The sequence below is a fragment of the Miscanthus floridulus genome, chromosome 7 (assembly GCF_019320115.1).
Source record: "Miscanthus floridulus cultivar M001 chromosome 7, ASM1932011v1, whole genome shotgun sequence".
NCBI classification, from domain to species: Eukaryota; Viridiplantae; Streptophyta; class Magnoliopsida; order Poales; family Poaceae; genus Miscanthus; species Miscanthus floridulus.
This window is the reverse complement of record NC_089586.1, coordinates 15,473,141-15,491,592: the sequence shown is the minus strand read 5'-3', so window position 1 is coordinate 15,491,592 and position 18,452 is coordinate 15,473,141. Positions and strand designations below refer to the sequence as shown.

General features: G+C 42.5%; 2 protein-coding genes and 1 pseudogene across 5 annotated transcripts; 2 read left to right on the top strand and 1 right to left on the bottom strand.

Moving 5' to 3' along the window:
* The first annotated feature begins 1,093 nt into the window (after positions 1–1,093).
* LOC136466590 (cysteine-rich receptor-like protein kinase 7) lies at positions 1,094–13,804 on the top strand (annotated as a pseudogene).
* Positions 9,843–12,774, top strand: LOC136465131 (probable histone acetyltransferase HAC-like 1). The gene is made up of 5 exons (XM_066463992.1): positions 9,843–10,003; positions 11,151–11,259; positions 11,391–11,525; positions 12,260–12,323; positions 12,764–12,774. The coding sequence occupies exons 1-5, from the start codon at positions 9,843–9,845 to the stop codon at positions 12,772–12,774; spliced, it is 480 nt and encodes a 159-aa protein (XP_066320089.1).
* A 156-nt stretch (positions 13,805–13,960) lies between the features above and the next one.
* On the bottom strand, positions 13,961–18,397 carry LOC136466591 (leucine-rich repeat receptor-like kinase protein SUNN). 4 transcript variants are annotated; one of them, XM_066465043.1, is made up of 3 exons: positions 17,937–18,397; positions 17,006–17,831; positions 13,961–14,475 (listed from the first exon to the last, which is right to left on the bottom strand). In XM_066465043.1, the coding sequence occupies exons 2-3, from the start codon at positions 17,823–17,825 to the stop codon at positions 14,393–14,395; spliced, it is 903 nt and encodes a 300-aa protein (XP_066321140.1). In that variant the 5' UTR covers positions 17,826–17,831; positions 17,937–18,397; the 3' UTR covers positions 13,961–14,392. The 4 variants fall into 4 exon arrangements, with proteins under 4 accessions (XP_066321140.1, XP_066321137.1, XP_066321138.1 ...); XM_066465040.1 differs by lacking the exon at positions 13,961–14,475 and adding an exon at positions 16,028–16,641; XM_066465041.1 differs by lacking the exon at positions 13,961–14,475 and adding an exon at positions 16,028–16,638.
* Positions 18,398–18,452: the final 55 nt, after the last annotated feature.

The window sequence follows — 18,452 nt, the reverse complement described above, 5'->3', positions numbered from 1 at the left end:
TTGCCGGCCCCCTCGCCGGCGTGCGCTCTCCCCAGCGGGTGAGCGCGCCGCCGTCGAGCGGCCTGGCCGCGGCGCCCCTGTGGCTTGTTCCGGCAAGGAGTGCCCCGAGCCGGCCTTTTTCTTCCCCGCGCGCCGGCGTGACTGTAGTGCCGCGCAACGGCGAGGTCGGCGAGGTAGGCCACCCGCTTACCTTTCTTCCCCTTTCTTTTGATTCTTTTGTTCGGATTTCATCCGTTTTCATGATTAGAGTTAGGGTTGGGGTTTGGGATGGCCACTGTTTTGCTTTTCCCGAATCGATTTTGGGTTTTAGGGTTCGGTTTTGTCATGAAAACGAGCCCTCAATTTTCCTTTAACCCAGTTAGGGTTAGGGTTCATCCGAACCCACTGCTTTTCTCAGATCCGAAAGGATCGAGTTTTTTAGGGTTCAACCGAACCCTTTGTCGGCCGAAGCCCCTTCTACTTTCTAGATCCACACTGGATCTCTTCATCTTTTCCTTTTCTAATCGATTTATCCGTTCTAGATCAAAACCCTAGCCATATCTATACCTAAACCGTGGCTCCGGTACCATTGTAAAGACTGTAGGATCATAGATCTAGACTTTAACTGTTCTATTCGGTATAACATGTAAAACGGTAAATCCTAGGACATGTAGAACGGTCTACAGAGAGACAGGGAGAGAAAGGGAAGGGTACCGAACCTGAGACCGCAGGGGTGGAGGATCCAGTAGCCTCCATCAGGTTAGTCGATGTAGGCTGCGCACGGGCAGCGACGGTCGGTGAAGAGAGGCGACGCAGTGGAGACGGTGATGTAGTGCAGTGACGATGGGATGACGGTGATGACGGTGGCGGCTTCCCGTCGCTGGCTGCGCGCCCTCTTCGAGATCGGAATTAGGGTTTGTCGGTGGGGTTTGCGGCTCACGGCGAACCTCGTGCTTTGAGCCGCCGGCCTCCATCTCTTTATATAGCGCAGTGCGACGGGGGTCCACCAACCATGTAGGATTGAGCGCCCCCCATCAGGGCGCGTGACCAAGGCCCAATAAGCCGGTTAGGAGATCAATCTAACAACACGTCCTAGTACGCGTAACGCGTTGACGAAGCATCGCTGCTTCCTCGGTCGCTCAGCAGCCTCGACGATTCCCATTTCCCAAGATCAGAAATCACCGACGTTCCGCTTCTCCTCGCCCCCGTCGCCGGCCGCCGCACGGCTGATCAAATCGTTCGTTCCATCGTCTCCGTCACCTGTCCAGGATGTCGGGGAAGCGGAAGCTGGACCAGGTCGACAGCGGCGTCGGTGCCGGCAGCGGCGCCAATGGGCAACCGCACCACCACCAGCCGGTGGATGGCGCGGCCGGCTTCCCGGGGACAGATGTGGAGTTCGTGAGGCTGCGCACCACCATGCGCGAGAAGATGTAAGTTTTAATTTGTAGCCTTCGGTCTCAAAAAAAGTTTTAATTTGGGACTCTCCAGTGTTGACTTCACCGATCGCAGTTAGTCTCCAACCGAAGGGATTGGAGGAGATTGGTGGGGAATTTCCAGCGAATTGGAGACTAAGGGCGTCCCAGTGATACGATCGATTTCACTAGCTTAGCTGAAAGTGAGAGAGTGAGAAAATTATTATCTTGTTTCCTTCGTCCCCACCTGCAGAGCGTTGCCCTAAATCCTGCTCTCACAGTTCCTCCGTCCTAGTGAAATAGCCTGCCGATTATCTCATTGCTAGAGAGATGCTTTTTTCATTGTTTAATACTTCCACGTCGGACGAAGAGCTGGTGATGTAGCCGGTCATTGAGGACGCCCTAAGGACGTAGCTCTCTACACGAGACTTAGAAATAATAAAAAATGAATACTTTAGTGCAGGGTTATCTGAGCTGTGAGAGAGTTGTTTGTAGGAGATAGTGTTACACTAGTTATTTGAAAGTCGCTAGCTATTTAATCTCTCTTCTTAACAGCCAATAGAATTCTTCCTAGACTAGCTATGTGGGAACCATTGGAAACGGCCTAACCGAATGACCAGTTCTGCTATGTTTTTCCATCTAGGCCTTGTTTAGATGCCATTCAAATTCTAAGTTTTTTCACTCTCTCTCTATCACATCAATTTTTAGCCGTTTGCATGGAGTATTAAATGTAGGTAAAAAAAATAACTAATTACACAGTTTAGTTGGAAATCACGAGATGAATCTTTTGAGCCTAGTTGGTCCACGATTGGACAATATTTGCCAAATAAGACGAAAGTGGTACTATTCATCGGGTTCACTTTTTTTGCAAAGTGAACGAGGCCCTAGGCACTTGTGGCTGTCTGGACTGCTAAACAGGGAATCAATTTTTTTTTTGGGAATGGAATCCAAGGTTTTTGAAGTGTGCCCGTTATCAATTTTTTTCCACAATACTTATTTCCTAATTTCCGTGATGACCAAGGCGACAACAGAGTTTTTACACTTAGTACTACTTATGTAGGTTACTGAATATAGATATATTGTACTTAGTAAGTACTACTCATGTTATTGTCTTCCCTTCTCATGAGGAGTTGCACATAAATTTTCACACTAGTTGAATTCTAGTACAAAACCCCTGTACCCCAGCATTTTTTAGTGCATGTGGCTGATTTTGTGAACCCTGTAGAAGGTATGGGACTGAGGTTTTGACTATTCTTAAGGATATTTAAGTTATTGACTTCCTTTTGTATTTTGAAATTAGTTGAATCACCTTCCTAAGCACCCTAAAGTTTAGGTTTGTGATTGATTTTTTCAGATAGAACATATATATGACTAACTTTTTTATACTGTTCTTAATCTTAAATCGGCAGATTCGAGCATATAGGAAAGAAACCGACGACATCAGCTGAGTGGTGGAATAAGGTGCCAGAACTGGCAAAGCGGCTTGAGGAGATCTTGTTTAGAAAATTTCCAAACAAGGTACCGCTATCCCCTTCCCTTTTATTTTGCGAAGATTTGTTCTACTAGAGATCAAGTACATTTGTAGGGAGCAAAAGTAAATCCTGCTGTTTCACCCTTTCGGTTGTTTGATCATGGTATTGTTTGAGCAGAATGACTACTACAAAATGATGAAGGGACCAATTGAGCCACAATTGCAGTTTGCTATTAAGACCTTGTCCGCTCAGCAAAATCAACGAAACCCACAAGTGGAAAGGCAGACACCACCTTTATCCAGCTCAAATCTGGTATATCTTTGTGCATTTTTTTTAATACTTTAACCATCTTCATTTAACCTACGGGGCTACTCGCAAGCCAACAGTTCACTGCTTCTGTTGCTTTAATTCCCTTCGTCCCTCTTAATGGAAAACGGACGCATAGCCTTGTTCACGAAAAAAAAGGTTGAAGCCAGGTGGGCACTATGTGTGAGTGTGTGACAGCAAGAGGGCAGTGAGAGGAAGAAGACGGGGACATAACTGGCATTTCTAGTGAGGATTAATATAATGGATTAGATGTTTTACGATGGGTAATTTTGGCTGGATAAATTTTTAGTGGCAAATAATGAAAATCTTCCTGAAATTCAATAGCGGTTTGCAACCCCCCCCCCCCCCCCCCCCCCCCCTCCCCTCTGTAGCGTGGCTTGTTAGATTATTTTAACTTAAAGTGGCCTCTCTCTCTGTGTGCGTGTGTGTCATGAGATGATAGGTTTAACATATATATAATCTCTACGTACCAGTGAGTTAATGCGAATGAAATTTCTGTTGATCCATATTGGGGAAAAAATGCATCCCTAGTGTTTCCTTTATTAGTATGTATAATATACCAGTGAGCCACTTGGACCACGAGTTAGAAAAATGAAACTGAATATCATTTGTATGATTGATAACGAGAATGAAAATGAGAGCAAAATTTCAGTTTAGATCTGTATATCAAGTGACTGTTTTAGCACCAACTGTTTTCAGAGTATAAACTTGTTATTTCAGAAACCTTTTCTTTCACTGTCAAAGGCACCGATATATGAGCGCAGGCTTATTGCTTATGCTGCTGGTACTTTTTTTTTTACAAATCCTCAACTTACACTTGTTGATAGCCGCGGGCCGCCTACATACAGAGTTATCCTTCATAAATGGAAATGCAGGTTGTGCAAACATCCCAGGGACTGTACACAAAGAGAGTTCATGAAGATTCCAGGTACGCATGTGTGACTTTTGATTACTACAAATGGATTGTGTGATATTTTACTGATTTGATTTGAGACAGCCACGGTTAGGTACAGAATTTCACAAAAGTTATATGCTTCACCCTTCAATTTCTCTATGTATGACATTGGTTAGTTCAAATTTGAGCTAGCCAACGTCATACATAAAAAAAAACTAGAGTAATTCATTAATTATGTATTTATTTTATCTGTAATCTCTAAAGTTTTCTTTTGTTGTGCTCACATAAATCTCAAATGAACTGCAAAAATTCCTTGTTCACGTTTGAAAGCTGATCTAATCCTTATCTCTGGCTTCCTCCCTCTAGAGGCTAGCACTTCATAGCTCCTGAATTGAGGAATATGATAATTAGTATTCTATTATAATGCTCAAAATCTAAATAATTTATTTTGCTTCAATAATAAATAAGAAATTACTTCCTTAATTGTCACAAGAAAAATGTCTTATATGAATAGGAAAATTGGGGGTTATCCTATCAAAATTGCAGTATTAATGTAGTAATATAGTAGTAAACTACTAATATTGAGTTTCCATCAATTGTTGTAATGCTATCCCCATGCATCACAACTGGTTAGATATGAAAATGCGGTGATGCACTGATGCACCATATCATTACCAGTCAAAAATCAATCAGCAATTGCTTTTACACTGAACAAATGTTGCCCTTGATTGCAGTTATGGTCAATTCGATAATCAAAGCTATTTTTCCTTTGTCTAAAATTCATAACACATTCTTTATTTTTAATACATGACAGATACATGGAGCTCAACATCCTAGAGCGCATAGTTAATGAAAGTGAGGAACCAAGCCCTCTAGATTTTGCACTTCTACATAGCATCACAGAAAATTTCTCTGAGAAGAAAAAAATTGGTAGCGGCGGATGTGGAATTGTTTACAAGGTAATTTAGTTTTTTTATGCCACCAGACCTTCAAATTTCCTCACCGCATATAAAAATTTGATATAATGCTTATGTTTGTGCTCACAAGATGATTTAAACAGGTCATCCTTCGAAATGGGGTTGTTGCTGTAAAGAGGCTTCACAGTAGCCGAACAATTAAAGACAAGATGTTTCATCGGGAGGTTATAAGCTTGATCTCGGTTAAGCACCCAAATATAGTACGATTTCTTGGTTACTGTTCTTTTACCAAAGAACATGCGATACCATTGGGAGGAACAACTATAATGGCCGATATACGAGAAAGGTTGCTCTGTTTTGAATACATAAGAAATGGCAGCCTTGACAAACATCTTTCAGGTACATTACCACATTGTAGTGATCACTTAAAAAGCCATTTGCTAATTTAGTTTTTTTTATCCACCAGACCTGCAAATTTCCTCACTGTATAGAAAAAATTATCTTACTATTATTAGTTAGAGGCTCTATGTTAATTCTCACTAAATACGTTAGGAAAAAAAGATAAATCCAAAAAATTGTTACAATAATAAAAAACATATAGCCTTTAATTGGTAGACTCTAATCATCATCACAATAATAACCATTATATCTATTTTATTTTATAAATAATTACTCACATCTGACATTATGAAAAATACATAAAATAACCACCTAATTTTGCATCTAAATTACCTATTTATGCAATTATGAAAGATAATTCAAAACAATCCCCTAAATTTGTATATAAATTACCCACCTCTGTCATTATGAAAAATTGCATCTAGACTGCCCACCCTTCAATTATGAAAGATAATTCAAAATAACCCCCTAACTTCATATCTAAATTACTCATCTCTACCATTATCAAATATAATTTAAAATAACCCATTAATAACCTTTTAAATTATCACAATTGCTATTATGAAAGATAATGCAAAGTAATACTTACATTTACATTCAGATTACCCATATATGCCATTATGAAAGAAAATAAAAAGTAACATATTTTAATTTGTATCTAAATTATCTACCTCTTCCATCCTAAAGAAATAAACAAAAATATTTCTCACCTACATATAAATACTAATATAAGGTATCAAGAAAATAATTTTATATCCATGAGGACTCTGTATATATATATGTATTTCTTAATTACACACTCCTATAACAGTTAAGTTAAAAGTAAGCACAATACTATGTTCTGCAATGTTGACCAAAAGTAAACATGTATCCTTCCTAGAGGCGTTTGTAGGTTTTCATGGGTTCCTTATGCAAACACACTAGGCCGGTTTCAGAAAACAGCTAGGATAGATTTTGCGGCATTCACCGTGAGGTTATCTTTGTGTAATATTTTTGTAAGAGTATTTTGGTGTGTGGTATAGATTTGCACCAACATTTAGTAATCATAAATCAATTATTGATGACTACCACCTTCTAAAATACTATGTTTTCATCTTTTATTTCTTCAGATGAATTGAGGGGACTCGAATGGTAAACACGCTACCAAATAATTATCGGAATTTGCAGGGGTCTGCATTATCTCCACAAGGATAAGGAAATCATTCACATGGATCTCAAACCAGGCAATATACTACTAGATGACCTCATGGTGCCCAAAATTATAGATTTTGGTCTATCTAGACCCGAAAGTGACTCACATGCTACAACTACACGTCTCATAACACCGTAAGTTCCAAATTCTTTCATATGTATAAGCTCTTTATCATGTCATGTGCATCAAACTGTTGTACTATTGTGCAGAGGATATACGGCTCCAGAATACATTTCAGGAGGCAAAGCGACTAGCAAGTCAGACATATATAGTTTGGGTGTAATAATTATAGAGCTGGTGACTGGAAGTAGAACGAAGCCCGATATTACTAAAGTAAGACAAACGGTCTAATTACCTTTGTACATTTTTCATAATCATGCATGATTAGATCTTCCAATATATATATGTGGCTGTGAATTTCATGAGCTATTGGTAATACGTACATAACTATGGTCCTGCCAGAGCTAGCATGTCCTTGAATCATAGAGATATGCTTGTGTCGCAGTTTGAGGCAAGTAATGAAGTGTCACCAATGCGGGATTGGGTAACATCCTAGAGATGAGAATTGTTTTGGGTTTTTTCTTACTTTTTATGGTTGGTGGTGGTGGTGGTGGTGGGATGTGTGTGTCTTTATTTAGTACTTTAATTGTGAACATGGCAGGTAATTAGAAGGTGGAATCACCGGTGGATTAAATCAATGGAACAGTCATCATTGGGTTACCAACAAGTGGCAAAATGTCTGGAGTTGGCCCTAAGATGCACACAAGATGAACCGAAAAACAGACCTGATATATCAGATATAATCGATGAGCTGAAGGAAATAGATACTAAATATGGCCAAGCCCAAATCCAGGTAAGGGCATATATATGTTCCCTAACAAAACCTAGACAGCACTAGATTTGCATGATACACCATGTGTGTTATCTCACGCGTCCTTGTTGTTTGCAGGACATCCTTGGGATTGAGCCACTGGAAATACACATTCCCTTTGAAGAATTCAAGATATCACACTCAATAGAGCTGACCAACGATACTGATGATCACATTGCCTTTGTCACAAAGTCAAAGCTAGAGCGCTTCTACACAGAGCCAGATAGAGGCATCGTCCCACCACGATCTAAGTGCAGTGTCACCCTAGCAATGCAAGCACAGGTTAGTGCACAACCAAATGAGCACTACACTGAGGTGATCACTGTGCTGAGCACTAGAGGTGATGATGGAGCTCTCGCTACTATGGATATAGTAACAGCTGGAGACATCTTCATTGACAGCGAGGAGGGTAAAGTGGTTGATGAGATGAACGTGATGGTTGTTTTTGGCACGCTAGAACTGCCAGGAGAAGAATAATCCTGAAGAATGTCAAAGCAGGTTTCGGCACGATTATTACTGAAATATTTCTGAGTTACCAGGAGGCAGCAGGGTCATGTGGAGAGGTACTAAATCCGTTCCAAATTATAGTTCGTTTGACTTTTTTTTTTTGACCCCAAGTTTAACCACTCGTTTTATTTAAAAATTTGCGCAAAATATCGTTTCTTTTGTCGTGGCTTGTTTTATTAACAAAAGTTCATAAAAATGACTCAAATTTGACTATGTTTGCACAATTTTTTTGAATAAAACGAGTGGTCAAACTTGGGATAAAAAAAAATCAAACGACCTAAATTTGGAACGGATGGAGTATATATGAATATGAGGACGTTGACTGATACCTATGTGTCTTGAGTCACCGTATAATTACTAGCAGTACGGCGCTAAATTTATTTTCCTATTTTGCTACTGTGGTATTTCAAACATTTTATATATTACATACAGATAGAAATATGTTTGCAGTATAATGAAAGTTCCCGTCGATCCTGATGATGGACCTGCTGGGACAGGAGATCATGGAAAGCACAAAAATGATGCCCCATTCTTTTTTTTTTTTGAATGAACAACGCCCGACATGTGTGTTTCTATTGATATATCAACAGAAGAAGACAATGGCCCTGATTGAAACCGCTTATCTAAGAATTGATTATTTTAATCTGGTCATGGTTTTTTAATAAGCTGTGGTCTAAAGAACCTCCAGTTTGTATAATTGGGGTATTTGGCAATCCTGATTAGTGTAAAATGAGTTGTATGCTCTGACACTGATGATAGCTTATTTTCTGACTGAATATAAGATTGAGCCTCACAAAATAAGGAAATACATAAGACGCAACTGTTAGAAAGCAACAGGACTGGATGAAATGTACGTTCCAGCAGACAGCTCCCTACATGATTTGTGGCTGATAGAGTGATAGTGATTGGAAGTATGGATGAATATCAAGACTTAAAGTTAGTTGATGCAAGGTCACATTGGAACGAGTAGATAAAATTCATGACGAGTGCATGAATCCATGACTGACGTTGCAAAACCAGAGACTCGTCGAAGTATCAGAGGAGCAAATCTTAACACTGCACAGAGGAAGGAAGCGCGCACATACCAGACTCGGCGCTTCCGCGGTCGACGTCGAAGCCGCCGAGCAGAAGAGCGGAGGGGAGAGGAAAAGGGACTTTCCGGCTTCCACCTGGCGGCGCTTCTCACTGCGGCGCGCCCCAATTACCAAAGTCTGTTGGGCTCAATGATCCATTTAGCAGTCTGTCCTGTCGTCCTCGATTCCCTGCCCGTTGCATTTAGCGAACGCTGACCTCGGCCTGTTCGCTGCTTGTTTCTGGGCCGGTTTGGGCGGTGCTGGTTTATTGTGAGAGAAAAACACTGTTGACTGACTAATTTGGGCTGACTGAAACCAACACACGAACAGACCTTGTCCTCCTCCTGCGTGGGTGGCCGCTCCTTTTCAGCATTCCGAGGTCAGCGTTCGTGCCTCCATTCATCGGTCCTAGTACCTCCGTTCTTCATCCTTTCCTCGTGCTTCAGTTCCTGCTACTGCTTTGTATTTACTGTTGCTGATGTGCTTCTGCCACCCTCAATTCGAACAGCTCAGCAACACGTCCTAGTACGGATGGTGACCTATGCCAACGTACAGACTGTAATTGAATGCTCGCCTATCCCTTTGCCTTCCTTCCCTTATCAAACAGCTCAGCAACACGTCCTAGTACGCGTAACGCGTTGACGAATCATCGCTGCTTCCTCGGTCGCTCAGCAGCCTCGACGATTCCCATTTCCCAAGATCAGAAATCACCGACGTTCCGCTTCTCCTCGCCCCCGTCGCCGGCCGCCGCACGGCTGATCAAATCGTCCGTCCCATCGTCTCCGTCACCTGTCCAGGATGTCGGGGAAGCGGAAGCTGGACCAGGTCGACAGCGGCGTCGGTGCCGGCGGCGGCGCCAATGGGCAACCGCACCACCACCAGCCGGTGGATGGCGCGGCCGGCTTCCCGGGGACAGATGTGGAGTTCGTGAGGCTGCGCACCACCATGCGCGAGAAGATGTAAGTTTTAATTTGTAGCCTTCGGTCTCAAAAAAAAGTTTTAATTTGGGACTCTCCAGTGTTGACTTCACCGATCGCAGTTAGCCTCCAACCGAAGGGATTGGAGGAGATTGGTGGGGAATTTCCAGCGAATTGAAGACTAAGGGCGTCCCAGCGATACGATCGATTTCACTAGCTTAGCTGAAAGTGAGAGGGTGAGAAAATTATTATCTTATTTCCTTCATCCCCACCTGCAGAGCGTTGCCTTAAATCCTGCAATCACAGTTCCTCCATCCCAGTGAAATAGCCTGCCGATTATCTCGTTGCTAGAGAGATGCTTTTTTCATTGTTTAATACTTCCACGTGGGACGAAGCTGGCAACGTAGCCGGTCATTGAGGACGCCCTAAGGGCGTAGCTAGCTAGACAAGACTTAGAAATAATAAAAAATGAATACTTTAGTGCAGGGTTATGTGAGCCGTGAGAGAGTTATTTGTAGGAGATAGTGTTAGACTAGTTATTTGGGAGTCGCTAGCTATTTGATCTCTCTTCTTGATAGCTAATAGAATTCTTCCGAGACTAGCTATTTGGGAACCATTGTTGACAGCCTAACCGAACGACTAGTTCTGCTCTGTTTTTCCATCTAGGCACTTGTGGCTGTCTGGACTGCTAAACAGGGAATCAAGTTTTTTTTCAGGAATGGAATCCAAGGTTTTTGAAGTGTGCCCGTTATCAATTTTTTTTCGACAATACTTATTTCCTAATTTCCGTGATGACCAAGGCGACAACGGAGTTTTTACACTTAGTACTACTTATGTATGTTACTGAATATAGATATATTGTACTTAGTAAGTACTACTCATGTTATTGTCTTCCCTTCTCATGAGGAGTTGCACATAAATTTTCACACTAGTTGAATTCCAGTACAAAACCCCTGTACCCCAGCATTTTTTAGTGCATGTGGCTGATTTTGTGAACCCTGTAGAAGGTATGGGACTGAGGTTTTGACTATTCTTAAGGATATTTAAGTTATTGACTTCCTTTTGTATTTTGAAATTAGTTGAATCACCTTCCTAAGCACCCCAAAGTTTAGGTTTGTGACTGATTTTTTCAGATAGAACATATATATGACTTACTTTTTTTATACTGTTCTTAATCTTAAATCGGCAGATTCGAGTATATAGGAAAGAAACCGACGACATCAGCTGAGTGGTGGAATAAGGTGCCAGAACTGGCAAAGCGGCTTGAGGAGATCTTGTATAGAAAATTTCCAAACAAGGTACCGCTATCCCCTTCCCTTTTATTTTGCGAAGATTTGTTCTACTAGAGATCAAGTACATTTCTGGGGAGCAAAAGTAAATCTTGCTGTTTCACCCTTTCGGTTGTTTGATCATGGTATTGTTTGAGCAGAATGACTACTGCAAAATGAAGAAGGGACCAATTGAGCCACAATTGCAGTTTGCTATTAAGACCTTGTCCGCTCAGCAAAATCAACGAAACCCACAAGTGGAAAGGCAGACACCACCTTTATCCAGCTCAAATCTGGTATATCTTTGTGCATTTTTTTAATACTTTAACCTTCTTCATTTAACCTACGGGGCTACTCGCAAGCCAACAGTTCACTGCTTCTGTTGTTTTAATTCCCTTCTTCCCTCTTAATGAAAAACAGACGCATAGCCTTGTTCACGAAAAAAAAGGCTGAAGCCAGGTGGGCACTATGTGTGAGTGTGTGACAGCAAGAGGGCTGTGAGAGGAAGAAGACGGGGACATAACTTGCATTTCTAGTGAGGATTAATATAATGGATTAGATGTTTTACGATGGGTAATTTTTGGCTGGAAAAATTTTTAGTGGCAAATAATGAAAATCTTCATGAAATTCAATAGCGGTTTGCAACCCCCCCCCCCCCCCCCCCCTCTGTAGCGTGGCTTGTTAGATTATTTTAACCTAAAGTGGCCTCTCTCTCTCTCTGTGTGTGTGTGTGTGTGTCATGAGATGATAGGTTTAACATATATATAATCTCTACGTACCAGTGAGTTAATGCGAATGAAATATCTGTTGATCCATATTGGGGGAAAAAATGCATCCCTAGTGTTTCCTTTATTAGTATGTATAATATACCAGTGAGCCACTTGGACCACGAGTTAGAAAAATGAAATTGAATATCATTTGTATGATTGATAACGAGAATGAAAATGAGAGCAAAATTTCAGTTTAGATCTGTATATCAAGTGACTGTTTTAGCATCAACTGTTTTCAGCGTATAAACTTGTTATTTCAGAAACCTTTTCTTTCACTGTCAAAGGCACCGATATATGAGCGCAGGCTTATTGCTTATGCTGCTGGTACTTTTTTTTTTTTTTTTACAAATCCTCAACTTACACTTGTTGATAGCCGCGGGCCGCCTACATACAGAGTTATCTTTCATAAATAGAAATGCAGGTTGTGCAAACATCCCAGGGACTGTACACAGAGACAGTTCATGAAGATTCCAGGTACGCATGTGTGACTTTTGATTACTACAAATGGATTGTGTGATATTTTACTGATTTGATTTGAGGCAGACACGGTTAGGTACAGAATTTCACAAAAGTTATATGCTTCACCCTTCAATTTCTCTATGTATGACATTGGTTAGTTCAAATTTGAGCTAACCAACGTCATACATAAAAAAAAACAGGAGTAATTCATTAATTATGTATTTATTTTATCTGTAATCTCTAAAGTTTTCTTTTGTTGTGCTCACATAAATCTCAAATGAACTGCAAAAATTCCTTGTTCACAGTGGAAAGCTGATCTAATCCTTATCTCTGGCTTCCTCCCTCTAGAGGCTAGCACTTCATACCTCCTGAATTGAGGAATATGATAATTAGTATTCTATTATAATGCTCAAAATTTAAACAATTTATTTTGCTTCAATAATAAATAAGAAATTACTTCCTTAATTGTCATCGTGCTCCTGGGCGCGGCCGCGGCCTCCTGCTCGGCGGCCTGGGCGCGTGGGAGAGCGGCGGCCTGGATAGCCTCCTGTTGGCGGCGGCCTCAGCATCGGCAGCAGGTGGAGCGGAGCCAGGCTTGGCGACGGGGAAGGGTGTGCAGCCGGGAGGCGTGCGGGCTAGGGCAGCGGAAGGAGGAAACCTAGCTAGGCGTATGATACTGTGAAAGCAAGTATTGCACGGGAAATTGATAGATTGATTAGGAGGCTAATAGGCAGGGTACATATATAGGGTATATTAGAGTAACACCCCAAGTGAGTAGACAATGTGATACGATTCCTATTCCTATTTACATTAATCAATCTATAATTAGCCATAATGGGCTAAAGGCCCAAGTGCATATGCGGCTGTCTAACACGTATCAATCCAATATTTTTATATTTTTCGAATTCTAGCTTTTCCAACCTCGTTAGTTGATGTTCATCATTTGTCTTGATGGTGGTTGGCATTCTAGGTGGTCTGCCGACCCTAAAACATCCCGAGGAGAGCCTCCCCTATGTGTTCCTCCTCTAGAGGCACTCATAGGTTTCAATAGGTTCCCTTTGCAAACCATTTAAGCTAGATTTTGCAGGGATGTTCATGGTAGCACATTGGTGTGTGGTATAGATGTGCACCAACAATTAGTAATCATAAACCAAATATTGATGACTACCACCTTCTAAAACACTATGTTTTCATCTTTTATTTCTTCAGATGAATTGAGGGGACTCGAATGGCAAACACGCTACCAAATAATTATCGGAATTTGCAGGGGTCTGCATTATCTCCACAAGGATAAGGAAATCATTCACATGGATCTCAAACCAGGCAATATACTACTAGATGACCTCATGGTGCCCAAAATTACAGATTTTGGTCTATCTAGACCCAAAAGTGACTCACTAGCTACAACTACACGTCTCATATCATAGTAAGTTCCAAATTCTTTCATATGTATAAACTCTTTATTATGTCATGTGCATCAAACTGTTGTACTATTGTGCAGAGGATATACCGCTCCAGAATACATTTCAGGAGGCAAAGCGACTAGCAAGTCAGACACATATAGCACCCAGACGACGAGGACGACGAGCAGGGGAAGGACGAGTCCGTCGTCCTGCACACCGAGCTCTGATGAACAAGCAGCTGCACAAGTGGAACCAACCAATGGTCGTCGCGCATCCGCCATCCTATCTTCACTGCTGCTAGTAGTAAATGCTAATGCTTGCCGAGATCAACTTGTAACTTAGCAAGCCCTTTTTTTTAACAGTAAAGTCTGTTAATTAACCGGCAGTAACCCTACCCGTAATTCCCTTCTTTGTTTCACCACTTGTGCTGTACAAAGCTTTATCCCCAGGCCACGGAGGATTGTGCGCTGGCAGCCCAAGCGGTGAGCCATTTCGAGGCTCGGCCCAGTATATCCCGCTCGGCCCATAGAATCATTCGGGCCCGCTGTCTGGACAACGTGGCCGCAGCGGTGGATAGACCATTCGACCATGACAAAGCTCACCGACTCCGCGATCTGCTGTGAAAATATATTGGGAAAAGTATAATTTATCTCCCTCAAATATAGCGACTATCAGATTTTCGTTCTTTTTACATAACCAGTTTTTAACGTTCTTCAACTTTAGAAAACAGTTCACTTTTTCACCTTGGCCATGTTCGTTTGTCTTATAATCCGTACTTTTCGGTTTGTCTTTTCAACTGGAACAGTGTTTTTCTCTTACAATAAATCAGCCAAAACGATGTTTCAGCTTGTTTTTTCAGCGAAATGAACCGGGCCCTTGATTGGTTTTGATGGTGTTTTTTTTTTTGCTAATGTAGCGCCACATCAAAAGGGTAAATCAGACTAAGATCGAAGTTCAAAGAGGTAAATCGGACTAGAAATTTTTTATAACAAATTTATAAAAATTTATAAAAAAATTAAAACTCACCCAAATATATTTTTACATGAAAAATACAACTAAATATCCTAAAAGTCGATTTAATCTTACAAAATTTGTTTTAGCTCAGAAAAATATGAAACTAGTTTCAGATTTTTCCCCTAAAAATCATGCTCTATGTTGGTGCTGAGCTTGAAATATCTTTTCATGTCACTTGATTATATCCATACAAATATCATGACATGTGTGCTACCATCTAGATTTCATGCCACGTTACGCTCCATAATTCATTACATTAAAACTTAATTAAATTTAATAGTTTATAAAACTTAATTAAATATGAAACAAAGGATGCATGCATACATGCATGTGTGCGGCAGGGGGCATGCAGCCACACAGACGTAGGCTAACAGAGATACTTTGATAATTTATCTAGGGTAGGGAACAGGGTGCCCACTATGGTGCTGACGATGCTTCAATCCGACGATGCTTATATGTAGTTCGGCAATATTTTAGTCTGATTTACCTTGAACTTTTAATTTAGTCCGATTTACCCCCTGGCGCCACATCAGCAAAACCGCTATCAAAATCAACAGCGTGCAAAAGTGAACGGTTTTCAAAAGTTAGTGGGTTTAAAAAACTAGTTTCATAGATCAGGGAGGAGAATCAGACGACCATGATAGTTGAGGGAGGTAAATTGGACTTCTTCCAAAATATTGTCACACTGCTTGGAACCTTTGGGCTTCTAAAATTTGCATGACACGAATATAACGGTTCAAATGGGCCGACTATCGAATCCCATTGTTGAATGACACCGTTTTTTACCCTTCCTTACAACATGCATATTTTCTGCTAGTTTGTTTTAAAAAACACTCCATTACATATTTTACAGGTGTCACAATCCCATTTTCAGGAATCAGGAATAAGTATAGTGTGCCAGTGCCACCATGACAACAACGTGAATAATGCTTTGGCGATGAAATGAAGTAATGCTGTATGACGATTGTCCAGGCCAAAGGGTCCATGTGTGATTTGTACACAGAAATCTCAGAGAAAGAGGAACTACAATTGCTCCAATTATTTTCCACTGCCTTATAAAAAAAAGGATTTTCCACTGAGGATTTCATGACCTCTCGAGTCCAATTGATCACACAGTGTCACATGGTTTTAGAATACAAACCCGCTATCAGAACACTATTTATACAGCTACAAGTTCATAGAACCTTTCCAACATGCACTTCTTTTTTTGATCAACAGCACAGGGGGAGCTGCCAACATGCACTTCTCATCATTGGCATATGAACATACACTCAGGTCAAGGACAAATTTACTGGATCGGACGGTTACCAAGATTTTGTCTCGAATATTCCTATAAACCTTCGCGTCCACTGTTCTTTTCTTACCGCTAGGTAAAGCTGATGCTAATTGCCTGACACTTGAAGCAGACAGATTTTGTTTCTTTCACGGTTATTCAGCTTAAAAGACTTACGGAGTGTTTGATTTGGTCAATCAACCCATTTATGAGATGATATCGTGAATCAATTCCTCAAATTTAGTGGAATGGTTTTATTCATCAAATTTAGTGAAATGAGTTGATGATTGATCAACTCATCATTACATTCCACAAATCAGACAAAAAACGGAAGTGCGAGACGATGATGAACTACCTCATTCTACAAACCAAACACCAGAGATGATCCGGAGATGCTGAGCACATTGGAATTGCATGATATGGCACCAAAACCTTACATATATCCTACTCTGCAAAAAGAAGTAGCCTTCCATACCCTGATGCTTGCCCTCTGCTAACAAATTTATAGACAATTACACATGTATCTTTGCCAATTGTGTATCAGAGAGATAAATGAGGCTTGTCTCAAGCCTTCCGAATCCTCACATGGTGTAACCTCTGCCAAGTACATGGTGGATTGACCATTGGTCGGGTAAACTAGTTATGGTCCTTGGTTAAAACAAAGCTGCATATGCACTTATCGATGCCTTTGCCTTGTAGGTAATGAAATCGCCTAGAGTGTGTTTTGATTTATTTTTTTTTAATGAAAAGAAAATGTCTCATCTAAATTTTTGTGTCGATTTAATCTTTCCACAAAAAATTGTTAGCAATACGTTTGGAGAGGAAGAATTAGAAGCTCAGGACGTTAGGTTGCTAACCTGGAGCAATATGACCAGGTGTTCCACATATGGCAGACGCCACCTCCGATTCACCAGGCTTGGCAAGTACCCGGGCAAGTCCGAAATCACCAATCTTGGCCTTGAAGTTGTGGTCAAGCAGGATGTTGCTGGACTTGACGTTGCGGTGGATGATGGCCTGGTCGTGCATGTAGCTCAGGCCTCTCGCAGTGTCGGTGGCCATGCCAACCCTAGACGGCCAGTCCAGCCGGCCCGTGGACTTGTGCAGCCACTGGTCCAGGCTACCGTTCTGCATATCCTCGTAGACCAGCAGGCTAGTCCAGATGCCGGTGATGCAGCAGAACAGGGTGATGATGTTGGGGTGGCGCATAAGGCCCAGTGTATTCACCTCAGCATCGAACAGCTTGTCGAGCAGTTCCTCTCCAGCCTGGTTCCTCTTCCTCCTGAGCTCCTTCAGAGCCACGGTCTGGTACTGGCGATCCTTGCGCCTGTTGAGGTGGACGCGGCGCACCTTTCCTGACCCACCCACGCCAATCACATCATCTTCCATAATGCCAAGCAGTATTTCTTTATAACCAAACTCCAGCGGGAGCGGGTATGATATCTTCCAGCCGCCGCCGAACTTCAAGCTGCCCTCGAACATCAATGACTGGAGCTGGGGGCGGCGCCGATGCATTAGGAAGACGATGAAAACAGATAACAGTACTCCGAGAGCAAGGCATGTGACGGGAGCAAGCTTGATGTAGCTCATTATGGTTGAAGCTGAGCTATGAAATCCCCATCCGTGGTATGTGGGGTATAGCAAATCTGGCGCGCGAGCTAGTAATTTGCCCCCCAACATCGGAATCTGTTACCGATTGATCATTCAATTAGAAAGAAACTCGGTGCATCATCAACTCATAGAGAGAACACGTCCAGATCTCGGGAGTGGGTGGGTTCTGAGCTAGCTCACCTTCAATTCTGCGGAGGGGGCGAGGGGGAGTCACCGCCGACGTCGCGTCGCCCAAGGTTTGCGTCGTCGCCAATCGTAAGGCGGACCCAGCCCAGACAATGAGGTAGGGCGGAGCCCACAGGAGCAGCCGGGCAAGCCGCAATCTCTACGCCGCGGGCGGGCGCCAGGCGCTGCCGCTGCCGGAGGGCCGGTGCCCGGTGGGGAGTCGCGGGCGGGCGCTGCCTTGCTGCCGGCTCCCGCTCCCCGCCGGGCGCCGTCGACGGTCCACCGGAGGCGGGAGGGGAGCGGGAGGCGCGCCCGCAGGGTGGCCGGCCGGTGTGCGGAGGACCGGAGGCGGCGCGAGGCGACTGGACAGAGGCGGGAGCCGCCGCTGGATCCGGAGAGCCACTCACGGCGGCCCGACGCCGAGCCTGGGAGCGCCGCCGCCGTCGCCTGCGTGCCGAGCGCGAGTGAGGACTGAGTGAGCGGATGCTTGCCGTGCTGAGCCTATGTGCCCTCTGTTTAAAAAAAAATCCT

What these genes read in the sequence shown, in the direction of transcription:
- LOC136466591 (XM_066465040.1), bottom strand. Translation starts at nt 17,825, where the DNA reads ATGTTGGGGGGCAAATTACTAGCTCGCGCGCCAGATTTGCTATACCCC. An exon ending in ACCTGGTCATATTGCTCCAG is followed by an intron (nt 16,642 to 17,005) that starts GTTAGCAACCTA and finishes TAAATTTGTTAG; the next exon opens with CAGAGGGCAAGCATCAGGGT.
- LOC136465131 (XM_066463992.1), top strand. Translation starts at nt 9,843, where the DNA reads ATGTCGGGGAAGCGGAAGCTGGACCAGGTCGACAGCGGCGTCGGTGCC. An exon ending in ATAGAAAATTTCCAAACAAG is followed by an intron (nt 11,260 to 11,390) that starts GTACCGCTATCC and finishes TTGTTTGAGCAG; the next exon opens with AATGACTACTGCAAAATGAA. An exon ending in CTTTATCCAGCTCAAATCTG is followed by an intron (nt 11,526 to 12,259) that starts GTATATCTTTGT and finishes TTGTTATTTCAG; the next exon opens with AAACCTTTTCTTTCACTGTC.